Raw genomic sequence first — 18,770 nt, 5'->3', positions numbered from 1 at the left:
ATAGACGATGCAGAGGAAAAATTCCACAGCAGAGTGCGGAGAAGGTTGTCAATCTATGGAGCCAACCCATCCGAAGCAGCAGTCTGGGTAACGAACGCTGAGGTGGTGAAGCAGATCACCAGGTATCGGAATATTCAGACAGCTGAGATGCTGGGATCAGATACCTCTAAATGGGAAGATCCCATATGGGACTTTGAGCGACAAGTCAAAGTCGCCCTTGCTGTTTTAGGAGGGCCAGTTCCAGAGGAGATGTGCCTGGAATGGAGAGCCCTGATTTGGCTAGATATGTGGGAAGATGCACTGGAGAATTGGTATGGCTGCATAGGCAAAGTCCTGCCCTCCCCAGAACAGTGCTTCGGGGACCAGGTGAACTTGCGGCTCTGCTTACTGAGAGGACAACCCACAGGTGAGGGGATAGCTGAACTGAAGTGTCTGGTGCAAAGAGAGGTCGAGCTCGAGGATCGGTACAGAGCGTTATATTGGTTTGCAGACAGGTGGCAGTCGAGGGCAGAAACGCACTATTCCCCGGAAGGTGATGATTTTGGTGGCCCTGGCTTATTATGGGAAGCATTTGAGGAGAAAGTTGACTTTGGTAGTCCCGAGGAATATCGATTCTGGGACATTCAAAGCAAGAGGCAGGAGCTTTTACAGCCATCGGAAGCACTTGCCTTAGAGCCTGACTTGACATGGCTTATCTATAAGGAATGGTACCTTGAGGTGAATTACCTAGAACTGCTGGCAAGTGGTCCTTTAATTACTTCAGAGGCAGCAGATCTAGTGGACTTCATATCCACAGATGTTGGTCCAAAGGTGTGGATGAGACAGTGGTCTCCACTCGTGGAGTGAAGGGATACGGGGAAGTCGGCACAGACCCCCAACCCCCTAGCATGGGGACCCTAGTCACCCTGTTATCTCCCCAGCTGGACCCAGAGATTGTGGATCTAATTGACTTTTCCTCTGAGGTGTCAGATGCGGATTACCCAACAGAAGAGCAGGCTACAGGGCAGAGTGTTGTTGGCCTCTGCCCACTCCTAACCGGCACCCCAGTAAACCGGAATGAGACCCTCACGCTGGCAGAGGGACCGGAGGAGCATGCAGCAATCCCAGCCGAGGAGCTGACATTGGGACCAAGAGATGTCGGTCACTCTTTGCAAACAATGGCAGAATCCTATCCAGTACAAGTGGATGGGACTACAGTCTCCACCTGTATCCTCCAGGGATGCTGGGCATATGGCCCAGATCCGCAACAGCATGTTGGAGTGAGCCCAGCCACCCTGTCTTCTCTCCAGTGACTGAAAAGACTCCAATGACAGTCAGCACTTCTCCCCAGCAGCGGGTATGTTCTATGAGAGAGGCAGTGGTCGGCCGGGTGAGTGATGCTCTATTTGGGACAATTTGTTTGGGGTAATGTGTGGATACGGGCTTTGGGGGAATGGATCTACGGACTAACTTCGAAGTCAACCCGTCTGGGGTCTCCTCCTGTGTTAGTCTCCTTCCGAAGGGGGAGATATGTGATGTGAGTCAGCAAGATCTAAGGGCCTGTTATGGAACATTCTTTGGGCTGGAGGTACATGGACTTAAGGATACCCAGAGACTGCATGGAAATGTGAAATATTATATGCTGGACACCCCATGTACGTTCATAACACTGTCTTATGTCCATGTCACCCTGTATCCATAAATACAGGATGGGTACAGGGTGTGAGTGCACCTTGTGGGAGCAATTGTGATTCTATAAACCAAACTAAGTGGGCATAAAGGACTTAATAGCTAATAAGAGCTGTTCTTATATTCTATAATAAGATGTATTTTATTTACGTTTCAGACCTGATTGTGTCTCAGTAGTCTGTCTGGGTAAACTGATTGTGTTTTTGTGTGATTATGTTAACTAGACTGGCCAACATCAGATTGTCTGAGTAAACGTTCTTCCCCAGTTAATTAACTTGATATGCTAATCTGTTTTAACTATAAATAGACAATTGTTAGAGGTTTGATGTATTGTTCATATGTTTGCTTTACTGTTTAACCAATGCCCTCTGTAACCTGAAGCCAGGGTGTATAAATATGTGTGCTGCTTTTAAATAAAGTGTTCATTTTTGTGTTCACAAAACTGAGTGTTGTCTAAGTTCTGTTCCCCTACATAACTTTAGACTCCGGTCAAAGGGAGATACCAGGAGCTATTGCTCTGGATAAAGGGATGTCCAGGACAAGGGAAGTGTTCTGATGGAGGTACACATTTGGGGTACCAGGCGGTCCCTCACACCATACTTTGCATTCCTATTGGCTGACTTACAACTTCATATTCAAATCAGCCAATAGAAAAAGCTTTCATTCTATTGGCTGATTTGAATTTGAAAATGAAAATCAGCCAATAGAAATGCAAGAATACACCTATATAAACGAGGGCACCTTACATTCAAAATTCAGTGTGCGGCTGATACCACATGAAGAGGAGATCAGGGACGGAAGATAAGAAGATAAATCAAGATCGGAAGAAGTTAAGAATATTGCTCCCGGGATGAAGATAAGAAGATGGATGAAGAAGTTGGATCACCGTCGGGATGAAGATGGAGTGCCGTCATTTGGATTTATCTTTGGTGAGTACCATCTTTGGGGTTTAATGTTAGTTTTTTTTAGTGCTTTTTTTTTAGATTAGGGTTAGTTTGTTTTACTAGACAGCAATAGAGCTAAATGCCCTTTAAAGGCAATGCCCAGAAAAGGGTACATTTTCTGGGGGAGTTGGGAGGTTAATTCTAGAGGTTTAAGAGCTAACACATTACGGCAATGCCATACAAAAGGCCCTTTTAAGGGCTCTTTCTGTAGTTTAGTGTTAGTAAAGGTTTTTATTTTGGGGTGAGTTTTTCTTAAGTTGGGTTTTAAAATTGGCGTAACTCTTTTTTTATGTTTGGTAATTTTTTATTATTTTTTGTAATGGTAGGGTTTTTTATTTATTTTTTTGGTATTTTTTTTTAAGTAATGTTAATTTTTTCTTTCAAGTAATGTTAGTAATGGAAAGTTTGTTAGTTTAAAAGGTAAGGTTAAGTTTTTTTATTTTTAAAGGTAAGGTTAAGTTTTTTTAATTTTTCAGCTACTTTTTTTTATTTTTTTATTTAAAGGTACTCACCTAGATTACAAGTTTTGCGCTATAGAGGGTGCGAAACGAACACAAAAAAGTTGCGTTATTTCACCCTTGATAGCACTGCCAGTCACCTTGTGCGTGCGATATGGGCAAAAGCTCCATACCGCACAAAATCCAAGCGCTGCTTTGATGTCCTCATGCACGCTTTCCCCATAGACATCAATGGGGAGTGTTAGAAAAAAACACCTGCGATCGCGGAATCGCGGAATGAAAAGCTCCATAACGCAACCCCATTGATGTCTATGGGGAAACGTTACGTTGAAACCTAACACTCTAACATAAACCCACAGCTAAACACCCCTAATCTGCTGCTCCCGACATCGCCGCCACCAAAATAATTTTTTTAACCCCTAATCTGCCACCACTATAATAAATATATTAACCCCTAAACCTAACAATCCGCTAACTTTAAATTAAAATTACAAGATCACTATCTTAAAATAAATAAAAACGTACCTGGGAAATTAAAAAAACCTAAGTTTAAACTATAAATTAAACTAACATTACTATTATACTAAAATTAAAATAACTACCAATTAAATAAATTACACATTAAAAAAAAATAAGACTACTAAAAAAAGAATTAAATCTACAATTACAAAAAAATACTAAATTACAAATTATATAAAAATACTAAATTACCAAAAATAGCAAACACTAAATTACAAAATTTTCCAAAATAAAATAATTACACCTAATCTAATAGCCCCCCCAAATAAAAAAAACCTAGCCTACGATAAACTACCAATATAAAAGGGCCTTTTGTAGGGCATTGCCCTAAAGAAATCAGCTCTTTTACCTAAAAAAAAAATACAAGGCCCCCCCAACAGTAAAACACACCACCCAACCAATTCCCCAAAATAAAAAACTAACTCTAACAAAAACCTAAGCTACCCATTGCCCTGAAAAGGGCATTTGTATGGGCATTGCCCTTAAAAGAGCATTCAGCTCTTTTTCTGCCCTGAAAAGAGAATTTAACTCTTTTAAGAAAAGCCCAAACCCTAATCTAAAAAAAAAAACCCACCCAAATTTTTTTAACAAAAACCTAACACTAACCCCCGATGATCCACTTACAGTTTCTGAAGTCCAGACATCCAGGCGGCGAGGTCACAAAGTTTAACATTTGCTGATCTTGACGCTACTACAGAGGATCAATCTCGCGACAAATACAATGCGGAATTCCAGCGTATTTTCAATTAACACTTTGATAAATAGGCCCCTATGACTATTTACCATCCACTGTATGTACTTGTCATTCAACTCATGATATCACTTAAGACTATTCAGTACCTATGTCCTTCTAAAAGGATCCTGTCCCAGGATATTATTTTACAATATTTGAGGTTATGTTTAGGCCTTTCTTCCGTATTAATGGCACAAGACTTAAATATGTTTCATTTTTGTGCAATAGCTACATATTCCTTTCTGTGTGCTTATCATTTAGCGCAATTACAAAGCTATGTCCCATTCTATTAAAACATCTTTTTATCTTGTCAAGTGCATCTGATTTGGAAGTAATTGGACAAAAATTGCTTTTTTAAAGGTTAAACCTTATATTTGAATAATTTTCAGTTTAATTTGACTCTAAAGTGAAAACCTTCAGTCATTATACTCATCCATTGGCTTAAGCTATTAACGCTCTCAAAGCTTTTATCCAGTCAAGGGAAGATTGATCTCTGTAGCATAACATGAAACAATGAAATAATACAGAGAATTATAAACTGTCCAAAGCAAGAGCAAGTGTTCAATTTAGTCAAAATAATTACTGTATATCTCTTCTGACATATTTTGCATAGTAGCGAAGTATACAAAAAAGAGGTAGTTACATTAATACTAGAAAATATCACCTGAACATCTCTATGTAAAAAAGGAAGATATTTTACCTTAAAATGTCCTAAGTATTCACACCCCTCTGTAAAGGACTTTAAGCAGCAAATCAATTTTTTTTTACCTGTAGCTGGACAGCAGCTGAAGTAGAACTTTTTACACAGGACTTACTCTGCTGAGCTGAGGAAATGGTGAGGTAAAATATCTTCCTTTTTTACATAGAGATGCTCAGGTGATTTTTTCCTGTCAGTTTTTTACAGTTACACTACATCAGTTTCAAGTGATTTAGCATATGAGTATTATGTCTCTTTAATGAAACATTCTCTATTGCTTTAAATTATTTTGAAAAGCATATTTTGTTACAAGTCATATGAATGTTTATTTCAATCTGAGAGTCAATTTATCCATATATCATAAATATATATTCCTACAAAAGACAGAGGAACACTCAACAAAAGTGTAATAGTTTGTTTAGTGCTTAATCACCAACCCATTAGCCGCCTGCTTTTGCCCAGAATGTGCCTTTCTAGTAGTATATGTCTGATATTGAGTAATAGGAAAGTTCAACCTCCAAATAACAGGCAATTCCAACCTGAAAAAGAGATACATCAACACAAGATTTTGCGGCATATTTATGATTGTGCGAGTGGACATGATCCAATATAGCGGATCATGTCCACTGCACATCGATAAATGCCGTCAGCATACACTCTCTGCATTTATCATTGCCCCTGCATATTCGCAGCCTTCAGACCGCTGCTCCTTAACTGGTCCACCGCCTTTGAGGCTGCAGACATCAATCTGCCCGATTTCATACGATCAGGCTGATTGACACCCCCTGCTAGCAGCCGACTGGCCGTGAATCTGCAGGGGGCGGCATTGCACAAGCAGTTCACTAGAACTGCTTGTGCAATGTTAAATGCCGACAGCCTTCAGGCTCACCGGAAACACAAGTTATGAAGCAGCGGTCTAAAGACTGCTGCTCCATAACCTGTCCGCCTTCTCTGAGGCGGCAGACTGACATCGCCAGAAATCAACCCGATCGAATATGATCTGGTTGATTGGCACCCCTTGCTAGTGGCCGCGAATCTGCAGGGGGCGGGATTGCACCAGCAGTTCACAAGAACTGCTGGTGCAATGATAAATGCAGAGAGCGTACGCTCGCACAATGATAATTCAGCCCCCACATCTTTTTCACCAGCAGACACTTTTTTGGTTTCAAAATCAATTAAAATAGCTTTAATATTTTTTCCATAAAAAATATATATTTTAACATGTTTAAATGATGCTCTTTCATGTGAGTCATGACATGATTTTAAGCTTAATGGCCCTTTAAATAAATAATGTTCTTTACGGAGCTAATCAGACACAAACACATAGATACAATAGTATTAAAGGGACATGAAACCCAAAAATGTTCTTTCATGATTCAGATAGAGAATACAATTTTAAACGACTTTCCAGTTTACATCTATTATTTAATTTGCTTCCTTCTCTTGTTATCCTTCGCAGAAAGGTTTATCTAGGCAAGCTCAGGAGCAGCAGAGAACGTAGTTTCTAGCTGTTGATTGGTGGCTGCATATATATATATATATATATATATATATATATCGATTGTGATTGGCTCCCCCATGTGTTCAGTTTGAAACCAGCAGTGTATTGCTGCTCCCACAATAAATGATTCCAAGAGAATGAAACAGATTAATTAATAGAAGTGAATTATAAAGTTGTTTAAAGGGACACTGAACCCAAATTTGTTCATTTGTAATTCAGAAAAAGCATGCAATTTTAAGCAACTTTCTAATTTACTCCTATTATCAATTTTTCTTCCTTCTCTTGCTATCATTTTTTGAAAAAGAAGGCATCTAAGCTTTTTTTTTTTGTTTCAGTACTCTGGACAGCACTTTTTTATTGGTGGATGAATTTATCCACCAATCAGCAAGGACAACCCAGGTTGTTCACCAAAAATGGGTTGGCATCTAAACTTACATTCTTGCATTTCAAATAAAGATACCAAGAGAATGAAGAAAATGTAATAATAGGAGTAAATTAGAAATTTGCATAAAATTTCATGCTCAATCTGAATCACGAAATTAAATTTTTGGGTACAGTGTCCCTTTAACATTGTATTCTCTATCTGAACCATGATAGAAAAATTTTGGGTTTCATTTCCCTTTAAGTGCTGTTAAATCAGGAGCAACTTTACAAATAAAAATAACAATAATAATTGTAATACTACTAATAATTAATGCACTTTTATAAACATTTATATTACTTTCCAATTATATTACTGCTAGAATAGTGTTTCACCTACAACTTTTCATGTTTTATATAATTTTCCTTGATTTAAATGATATATTCTATCAATACACGTTCCCCAGTAAAATCTTAGAAATCTTACCTTATCTTTATTTTCTAATCCAGACGTGTCAAGTTTATTCCGTATGACAAAAGGGGTTGACAGTCTCAAAAGAACTTGCTCAAAAGTACAGCTGATTTTCGGTGATACTATTTCAAAACTGTCATAGAACCTCATCGTTTTGTGAACTTCACATTTTATTAGCTTCCTAAGTCCTTCCCCAAGCTGAAGAATCAGCATACTTGGGTCAAACATCAAGTGAAATGGAAAAGCTCTACAAAATGTATTGATGCTAATTCTCAAGTCAGAAGGAACTTGGGAGGATCTAAGTAGAGGTTTTGTGATATTGGCGTTGTCACATTCTTTTATTATAAAGGTAAGACAATTGCAATTACTGTGGCTTATTATTTCAGAGCAAAGCTTTTCATTTACGTTTTTCACTTGTTCCACTTCAACTTTCAACTGGTATATCTTTCTTCCTGCAGCCCTTATCATTCCAAGCATAGCAAACGCTACTATATGGTGAAGATGGAAGCAGGTGAGCATAAGAGATCCATCAGCGAGCTCCTTGCATAAGAAAGAAGGGGATTCAAGGGATACCTGTCTTCCAATTGAAGTCCTAATATGTTCCAACAAAGCATCAAACCCATTAAAGAAGTCAAGCAAGGTGCCACCCACAGCTCGAAGGACTCTTTCATTCTCCTCAAAACAGATACTGAAGAATTCTTCTCCAAATCTTTCTTGTAATTCTTCAAATTTTACACCTGAAACAATATATATTCCATTTTATTAACCAGGTTCTATTCATAACATTTTTTTTTTAAATGTAACCGTAATATATATTTTTAAAGAGGCAAGGAATGCAATCATGCTTGTGTGCTGAATAATCTAATTTTAACACTTTTATGCATATGGAGGCTTGTCAGTATTTACTAATGCAGATCTCAGTAACCCTGAATTCTATTGTATCAAATGAATGAACACATATTTTCAGCAGTAATTTAAGCCCTTGGCTGCCCCAGCACAACTGTTTCATTTATGGCAGGGTTAACCAAGAAGTAGTAATCTAAGCACTTGATTGCCCATAATACAAATGAAACAGTGCACTGTGGCTACTGTCATCATATTCTGAATCATTCATGGCATGATGGGAATAGTAGCTCCAATGAAGGGGCAGGACCTACAGTTTTTATCATGGTGTGCATTATTCACAGTAACACTGATCTTTCCTGTTTTTTTTATTCAAAAAGGGCATTATGGTTTGTAGGAATTTGGGGCAAAGAAGTAGTTACAAAACGTGGTATCTATATGGCACATATGAACTAATGCCCTCTAGCTGTGAAAACCTATCAAATGCATTCAGATAAGAGGCGTCCTTCAAGGGCCTAGAAATTAGCATATGAGCCTACCTAAGTTAGCTTTCAATTAAGAATACCAAGAGAACAAAGCAAATTTGATGATAAAAGTAAATTGGAAAGTTGTTTAAAATTACATGCCTTCACTGTAGCGAATTATGTCCGCTCGACCTTGCTAAATGCTGACAGCATACACTGTCGCATTTAACATTACACAATGATTTCTTCTGAATTGCTTGTGCAATGCCCCCTCCTGCTCACTCGCTGCCAATCAGCAGCTAGCAGGCGGTTTCAATCTTTCCGATCGAATCGGTATCATTTTAGTCTGCCACCTAAAAGTGGAGGAGAAGTTAAGGAGCAGCAGTCTTACGACCGCTGCCTCTTAACCTCTGTTTCAGGTGAGCCTGAAATGATGGGCGTAGAATGCAGCATGCACTGCATAATAAATCTACTTCCTTATCTGAATCATAAAAGTTTTATTTTGACTAGACTGTCCCTTTAATCGGATTTCACTTATACGGGCACAAGGAAAAAACTTTGTTTTGAAAAGGGTACATACCTTGACAAATCTAAAAGCTAAACATATGCTAGTTTTGACGCACAGACACGGGTGGATTGAGGGTTAAATCCTTAATAAACAGAGCCCTATGTATCCCCTTATATTGTTTGCACATGCATACATTTAGGGCCGGATTACAAGTGGAGAGCTATAAATTGCTTTTATGAAAGCGATATTTGAGCTCCTCTGTGTAATAGCAGCGAATGATAATGTGCGCTGGTATTACAAGTTTTTAGCAATGTGAACAAACTTCACGTTTGCATGGCTGGGAAACATTGCACTCACAAAAGCACACTTCCATAGGCTCCTATGGGAGCCTCGTTCAGATGCCTTCAGAGACGGCATCAGAACTTCAGCGCCAGTGAAGGGGGTAAGTAGCACAATAATGGCAGCAAATATAAATATATATGTATATGCTGATGTTTTATTTTACCACATTCCACCCTATTCCCAATTTATTGCAATGGACACTCTATCGATCTGATATTCTCTCTCTCTCTGATGCCACCTGTCACCCATTTCCCATCTCAGACCACCATCTGCTCAACTATAATCTTAATGTACAGGCTAAACCTAGTTCTCGCCCATGCAACTGTAAAAATCTGCACACTGTGGATCCTCTCCAACTTTCCAACTTTATTCAAAAACTCCTCCCCCACACTTCACGATATCCTACTCTGACCTTGCTGCAACCCACTATAACAATACTCTCTCCTCTATAATTTACACTTTTGCTGCTCCCCAAGTACTCAAAACCCCACGTCATCAGCTATAGCCCTGGCACTCTCAGGAAACACGCTACTTGCAGAAATGCTCCCGCACTGCTGAGTGTATTTGAAGGAAATCGTGCTCTGAAACTGATTTCATCCACTATAAGTTCATTCTTTATTCTTACACCTCTGTCCTTCACTTAACCAAGCAAACCTACTTCTCTTATTTTATATTTATTCACTCCTCAAACCCTAAACTACTCTTCTCCATTATCAACTCTCTCCTCTACCCACCTGCACCATCCCCTTCATCTGCCTTTAGTGCTCAAGACCTGGCAGACTACTATTTTCAACAAAACGTTTACCATCCGAAGCAACATACCAACACAAGCCTGCAATCTTCCATCTCAACCCTCGGTAACCCCCTCTGCAAATCTCTGCGCCCTCCCCCAACCACTGAAAATTAAGTGGGTTCATTATTGTCTTCCTCACACCTCACTACCTGCCCACTTGGCCCTATCCCTTCACATCTAATACATTTTCTGTCTTCCACCCTCACCCCAACTTATTCACTTGTTCAACCTATCCAAGTCTACCAGTTAATTCCAATCTTCCTTCAAACATGCAAAGGTCACCCCCATCCTCAAAAACTCTACCCCAATTATCCAGCAAACTACTGCACTATATCACTGCTACCGCTAGCTTCCAAAGTCCTGGAAAACTAGTTTTCAATTTCCTAACCCACTTCCTGGCCTCCAACTCATTGCTGGACCCCTTGCAATCTAGCTCCCGTCACCCAACACTCAACTTCGACTGCCCTCATCAAGGTTACTAACGATCTTCTTTCTGCTAAAAACAATGGCCACTACTCTATTCTTATGTTACTTGACCTTTCTGCTGCTTTTGACACCGTTGACCATCCCCTCCTCCTACAGACTCTCAGCTCTCTTGGGCTCTGTGACACTGCCCTCTCTTGGATCCATTCACCTCTCAAAGATACTTTTATCTTTGTACCCATGGACAGCACTGCAGAATCTGCTGGCACTTTTTTTTTTATTTAATAATTTTTTATTGAGGTTGTGCGAATGATACAACATATATATGGAATACCATTAAACATGAATGATTAAAGTTTAATTTTAACAGCAAAAACAATATAATGATTTACAATGGGTAAGCATCTCAAACCTCTATTTTGTATTGTTTTGTTTAGTAGTTTCCTCATTTGTCACATAGGGGCCGAATTACCATTGTGCAAGCGGATATCATCCGATATTACGGATCATGTACGCTCTCGGCATTTATCATTGCACCAGCAGTTCTTGTGAACTGCTGGTGCAATACTGCCTCCTGCAGATTCGCGGCCAATCAGCTGCTAGCAGGGGGTGTCAATCCACCTGATCATATTCGATTGGGTTGATTTCTAGCGATGTCTGTCCGCAGCCTCAGAGCAGGAGGACAGATTATCGAGCAGCAGTCTTTAGACCGCTGCTTCATAACGTGTTTCCGGCGAGTCTGAAGGCTCGCCAGAAACACGGGGCATCAAGCTCCATATGGAGCTTGATAAATATGCCCCATAAGGTCACTCTTGGACCTAACAAAACAGAAATAATCTAGAGGAGGTAAACTAGCATTTGCAATGGTCACTTTTGGAGAATTAATAAAATAGCAACTGATATTGTAAATGAAATACTTGAAGAGTAGCATGAGAATATATAAATAATGATGTTATGAGCAAAGCCTGTGTTTGCATTAGAAAAGGGTCACACCTAGCCATCATTGCAATTATGATAAGAAAGTCACAATGACCTGTAAAGTTGTATATAATAAAAATTATATGCAAACTGGTTTAAGTAAATGTTAGTAGGGGAAGAGCAACATATATGTATAAAAGGTTTAGAGGTGAAACAAATCCTAAATCCATAATCCGGCGGAGCAGGAGCCTCTGAAGATGCGACTGAGCGCCATCACTGCCTGGACATGCCCACTCTGTTGGCACTTTATAAATAATGAATAATAAGAATATGCAGCTGCCACCTTCGTAATCTGCATCAAAATTAAGTATTTCTATAGAACCAATTGAAAACATTATCAACTCTAGGCACTGATATTTTAAAATCTAAAAAAAAAAAAAAATCAAAACCATTGAAAAAGAAGTCTCTACAAATAACTTTTTTTTCCACTCAAACTCAATATGGCGATCTGTACTTTTCATTTTTATCTCATCCAGTATTCAAAAGTATTCAAAGTATTACAAATATTGATATTGATAGAAGAAATTATGTTCCCTAACGTTCCACTAGATCAAACAAAGAAAGCATTACATATTTGTCGGAACAATAATATTAATGTGATCAAACTTTAGATCTGCTTTATCTTATCTTTTATCTTTGCAATTCTCTCTTCAAAGTTCAAAAGGCATACTCTAATTTGCAAAACGCTTGCTGTTTTGCGCAAGATATCGCACATAAAAAGATCTGTCTAATAAATCATTGTTAGTTTTATCTATTGGCCTTGCTTTAAAAAAAAAAAAAAATCACAAACATCATATTGAAAAAAAAACACATTTTCCAGTAATTTATTTAATTTCTATCCAACAGTTTAAATATTTATTTCCTGAGGGGAGGAATCAAAGTTTTTATGTTGCAGTCTGCATTATACATATTCAGTAGGCCATATGATAACATCAAACAATATCTATAGAGCTGTTTTGTTTGAAGTGGTTCAAACTGCTTATTTAGAGAGCTTCCGGACATTTGAACAAAAAACCTGTTTTAAACAGATTAACACCTAATGGCAAATTGGACCAAAAAAAATAATATATAAAATAAAGCAATCAAGGGATAGTTATGAGGCCAACGTATTTTTCACTTGACTTATTAAAATTGGTTCTTTACAACATTTCACAAAATCTAATTTCCTTTTCATACAAAATTGAAGGCCGTGAAGGGGCAGAGATAATGGCATCATCATTTACAGAACCGCTATTCCAATTGATTTGAACATAAAAACAATACGGATACAAAGCGCAAAGAGATTGTGCAAGCTGTGTGGGTAATTGTATAATAGCTCACAAATAATACGTAATCAAGCATGGGAAATACATTTCTCACTTGGGTTTTGTAAAAATCACCTCAGAAATGTATTTAAGTTCAAGTGCATTAATAGATACTATATATATATATATATATATATATATATGCCACCTTTTCGATATTATTATGCAGCGTGTGTGAATTTGCTTATGCAGTTGCATTTTGAATATATTGCTATATAATGAAATCAAGTGAATATAAAAATTGGCTATACTTCTCTTTATTTGCAGGTGAAGAGTAAAAGTATGTGGAACTATGAGGCAGTAAACATGGGTAACAGGAAAATAAAACTCGGTGCTTCAGGTACACAAAGAAACGTTTTACAGTTCTAACATAAGCGCACGTTAAATAACCAGCCATTATAAGTGGCTGGTTAATGCTACCGCAAACTCGCACTTTGCACTTGAATTCTTTAACCAGAGATCAGATCTCTGGTTATTGAAAAATGTCCCCCATTTCCCCCACAAAATAAAGTGTACAGTTCATCTTTAAATATAAAAATATGATCATCTTTTTTTTATAAAATAAAATAACTGCAGTAAGCAGTTACTAGGGGTTAAAGTGAGGGGATGTGTGGTGTTAGCAAATTAACGGCACTATGGAAGCAAACTTTTGTGAGTGCAAAGCTTTCATGCATTGTGTTCACATTGACTTTACTTGTAATACCAGCGCATATTTGCATGTACCGGTATTACTGAGTGGCGCGCAAATATCACACTTGCAAAAACTCAATTTTGCACTCCACTCATAGTTTAGCCCTTTATGAATAGAGATAGGTATAGGTAAATATATATATATGAATAAAAATATTAATTAAAAATACAAAGATTGGTTTCCCCTATATAAAGAACATTGGGATGTAAAATAAGTAAATTCACAGTAAAACACATTATTAAATAAAATTATTTTTCATGTTCCAAGATATTTGAGTGAAAAGGGCTTTAAATTGTATATATATACATGAATATACAGTATATATATATATATATATATATATATATATATATAATAACTCTTTGCAGTCAACATTTGGTGAAATACTTGTGCAACGCCGCCCCCTGCTCATTTGCGGCCAATAATTCGCGAGCAGGGGCTGTCAATTATCCCGATCTGATTGGGATGGTTTCAGTCTGCCACCTAAAAGGTGGCAGAGAAGTTAAGGAGCAGCGGTCTTACGACCGCTGCTTCTTAAAGGGACAGTATACTGTAAAATTGTTTTTCCCTTAATGTGTTTCTAATTACTTTTACTAATTACTTTTTACCAGCTGCAGAGTATAAACTGTATGAGATTTGGTTTTTAAGGTTCATTTGTGTATATGAATTAGCTGGTTTTGTGTTTTGAAAACACAACCTAATAAAATGGGTTGAGCTTGTAGGTATAATCAGATTTATCACATTGTGTACATATACATGCTTCTTTATCTTTTATCTGTCCATAACTTGGAGAAAACAATGGAAAATTTTAATTGTATTACCTTATCTCTTCTATAACCCACTGGGAGTGTAATTTCTTCTACTGGCTGTGATAACACAGCATGACCTCAAGGCCAAAACTTTTAGGATGGGTGGGGATACCACAGGCTACATAAACTATTTCAAATGCCACTATAAGGTAATGGAAATACTTGTAAACAATTTAATACACTCCAGCAGGTAAAGGGGAGACATTTTTTGAGTAAACTGTCCCTTTAACTTCCGTTTCTGATGATGAGGGTGATGATTCATGGAGGCCAATTTAGCAAGCTCCGGATGGAGCTTGAGGGAACGTGTTTCTGGCGAGTCTTCAGACTCGCCAGAAACACAAGTTATGGAGCAGCGGTCTAAAGACTGCTGATCCATAACCCTGTCCGCCTGCTCTGATGAGGCGGACAGGAATCGCCACAATTCAACCCGATCGAGTATGATCGGGTTGATTGACACCTCCCTGCTGCCGGCCGGTTGGTCGCTCTCCGCATTCAGCGATGTCTGTTGGACCTGATCCGCACTGGCCTCATGGAATAGAGTTCAAATAGAGGTGATAAATATAGGAATTCCAAAAGTGTCTAGGTAATTCTTGAATATATCCAGATAATCAATTAAGCCTAGATCTGCCATCAAAATCTCTTTTTCTCTGTTGAGAGAATACGAGACTGGCCATGATGAGGCAGACCACAGATTGTGAATTGATTTTAATAGTCAGTGTTAGAACATTAACATATACCTATTTAACATTCCCCATTTTCTATAATAAATAATAGAAAGATATGATCTTGAACATAAGAAATAATTTTATTGCAATTCTACATTAAAGTCTTTAGTTTAGTATACACAGACATATACACAACCATATTGGCAAACAAATGGGATTAAGGATCCCTGAAAGAATAATGCACTAATAGCACTCTGTGCCCAGACTATTGGTAGGGGCAAAAAAAGAATTTTAAAATTTAACTTTTATTATTTATTTAAAATATGGGTAAACACACACATTTAAAATTGTAGTTTAACCTTGGTAGCTGTATCTCAAGAGCACTATTATCAATTAATCTGGCCTTTAAACCATTATTATTTTCTAGTCTCTTCAGTGTAAATGGTACTATTGATCTCGGTTGCTCTATGCCTTGGTAAGTGTGATTTTGCTGAGTTCACACCTTACCCGGACAGTAAATTACTGTGTTATCTGGTCTCTAGGGTGTCAGTATAGTAGAGTGGATATATGTGCTTTTATTTGAATACTTCTGGCTGACGTCACTTGTTACCAAACATAATATAATATGCTTCCCGGATTATTGGACTGTAGAATATGATTTAAGGTATAATTCTGGTTGTGATTCAATATTAATAAAGCCTATCTCCAACCTAGGTTGTGGTTGCTTTAAGGGATATGCGCTATTATAATCAGTGTTCTGGGGTAATCATGCAGTTCTGCACAACTGTCCTTATTTTGTCATAGACTCCTGTGATTTTAAATCACTCGTAACATCTGTTGCTGCGTTTACTATACCCTCATTCGTATGCACATCATCCTGTATTTATGTTACTTGAACCACTTCATTTATTATTTGTTCTACATTCAGTAGTTGCAGTTCTCTTATTGGCTGTATATATCGTTCTTTTATGTAATCGTGTGTTTTGCATATACGTTCTTTATTTGTTATCTTAACTTTGTTTTTGAGCCCCCTCAAGCATTTGCCTTTAAATGTGTTTTGCGTTCATTAGATATGCGCACCATTCATTTTCTTGTTTTTTGATAACTATCACGAATTTATAGAGTTTTTATTTTTTCATTGACTATAGAACTTTAATAGGACTTAGATTAAATCACAATATAATTTAAAGTTTTCATTTTTCATCACTCAACACTTCCCTTTGAATGAAACACTTCTTCACACACTCTGAGACTAAAGCGCATTTGTATATAAGCACAAAAGAATATCTTTAGGCAAAATGAGCACCACCACATTTTTATATAAACACCAAATATTGATATAAAATCATATCACATTGACACATAATCATATCACAGGATTGTACACACATGGTTTTAGAACCAAGCAACAGTTTTTAAAAAAGTATATCACAAACTACAAATGATAAAATATATCAACCATAAGCAAGAGCATTTGATTCCTATTGTTACGAGTGATTTAAAATCACAGGAGTCTATGACAAAATAAGGACAGTTGTGCAGAACTGCATGATTACCCCAGAACACTGATTATAATAGCGCATATCCCTTAAAGCAACCACAACCTAGGTTGGAGATAGGCTTTATTAATATTGAATCACAACCAGAATTATACCTTAAATCATATTCTACAGTCCAATAATCCGGGAAGCATATTATATTATGTTTGGTAACAAGTGACGTCAGCCAGAAGTATTCAAATAAAAGCACATATATCCACTCTACTATACTGACACCCTAGAGACCAGATAACACAGTAATTTACTGTCCGGGTAAGGTGTGAACTCAGCAAAATCACACTTACCAAGGCATAGAGCAACCGAGATCAATAGTACCATTTACACTGAAGAGACTAGAAAATAATAATGGTTTAAAGGCCAGATTAATTGATAATAGTGCTCTTGAGATACAGCTACCAAGGTTAAACTACAATTTTAAATGTGTGTGTTTACCCATATTTTAAATAAATAATAAAAGTTAAATTTTAAAATTCTTTTTTTGCCCCTACCAATAGTCTGGGCACAGAGTGCTATTAGTGCATTATTCTTTCAGGGATCCTTAATCCCATTTGTTTGCCAATGTGTGTGTAAATTAATGCTAGCACCACTTCTCACAGGAGAAACTGAATAGAGATGCTGAAATAAAGAGCATCCAAAGACAAATTTGAATTGGTGGGAAGTTTGCCAGAATAGTGCCCTTGTTACTTTGTGTGGGTAGTATACAGTCTCAACACCTGTTAAAACAGGTTTTCCAAACAAGGAGCACACAGACTAAAACATATATTAAATAATACAAAAAACACAAAATGAGTTACAATTGGGACCAAGATAGGAAAGCAAGACAACTGAAAAGAACAGCAGACTTCAATGAAGTCTTTGATATTAACAATGTTACCCCTAGTGGAAATACAGGGAGTAACACATTGGAAGGTGCACTTAAAGAAATTCATAAGACCATGTTCAAACAAGATAAATCTTGGTGGAACAAACATTTTTTTGAGAAGTACATAGAAAAAAACTTAATTCCAAGAGGTTTAAGAATTCAGCTGTTTCCTGCATTCCAATTTAAAGAACCATCATTAACTACTGAATGGGAGGAAGCACTAAGTGAATGCTCAACAAAATTGATGAAGATCCTAATAAAACATGATCAACTGGAATATGATAGATTTGAGACAATTATACAAGAACAAAATGATGTTTTAAAGAAATTTGAAAGTAACTCAAATTTTGAGAAATTGTACAAATTATATCAGAAAGAGCTGGATAATTATGAAGAAGAACTTAAAAACACGAAAATTGGAAAACTCAATAGGGACATCCAGGATTTCTCTAACCAGAAAGTATACAGATGGAGACAGAGGGGATTTTATAAAAATCCAAATAAAAATCCAAAAGTCAACATAGTCCAGAGTGACATTTCGGATACAGATGGAGATGAAGCTGAATCAGCAAATGAAGAAACACCAAGTACGTCTACTATCACCCCAAATACAAGAATTAATACCAGAAACAAAAGGAAACAGACTTTTTTAGAACAGGGAGAAGGGGGAGGCCAATCAGAAGGGGAGGGAGGTTCAAACAAAAGAAGAACCAGAGATTACAACCACAAAGGAGCAGGACACAAGAACTGGAGAGAACCCAGGAGACCCCAGAGAGCGCCGAGCCCCTTCTCCAACATGGGGACGAAGCAATGAGAGTAATTAATTTATCACAAAAATCGTTAAATAAAGAGCATATCTCCATTTTATCTAAGGGTTTATCCTTTTGCCCATCCCAGGATGCCAATAAATTTGAAATAATTAAGGATATTCAGCTATTTTTGAGGAAAATAGCATTAAAAAAGCATTTCAATAATGAACCCCCCACAGAAGGATGGAGCAGAGAAGAATTAGACAGTCTGAAAGATCTAGAAGACCTATTGGAAGAAAATACTAATCCATCTGAACACAGATGGAGAACAAAAATGAAGAATAAATCTAACTATATACCCAAAAGCATTCATGCAGCTCAAATACAGGTCTTTAATAACCTGGTATGTCAGGAAATCACTGAATTAA

The 18,770-nt window shown here is 37.4% G+C and overlaps 1 protein-coding gene across 1 annotated transcript in view; it reads right to left on the bottom strand.

Moving 5' to 3' along the window:
- Positions 1-18,770, bottom strand: part of GUCY1A2 (guanylate cyclase 1 soluble subunit alpha 2) — a 561,623-nt gene that overhangs the window by 262,228 nt on the left and 280,625 nt on the right. Inside the window, exon 4 of the mRNA XM_053708566.1 lies at positions 7,368-8,089. Coding sequence (XP_053564541.1) covers positions 7,368-8,089 — 722 coding nt within the window. The remainder of the gene's footprint in view (positions 1-7,367; positions 8,090-18,770) is intronic.

This window comes from Bombina bombina, chromosome 3, assembly GCF_027579735.1.
Source record: "Bombina bombina isolate aBomBom1 chromosome 3, aBomBom1.pri, whole genome shotgun sequence".
NCBI classification, from domain to species: domain Eukaryota; kingdom Metazoa; phylum Chordata; class Amphibia; order Anura; family Bombinatoridae; genus Bombina; species Bombina bombina.
The sequence above is the reverse complement of the archived record's forward strand: the minus strand, read 5'-3'. Positions and strand labels throughout refer to the sequence as shown.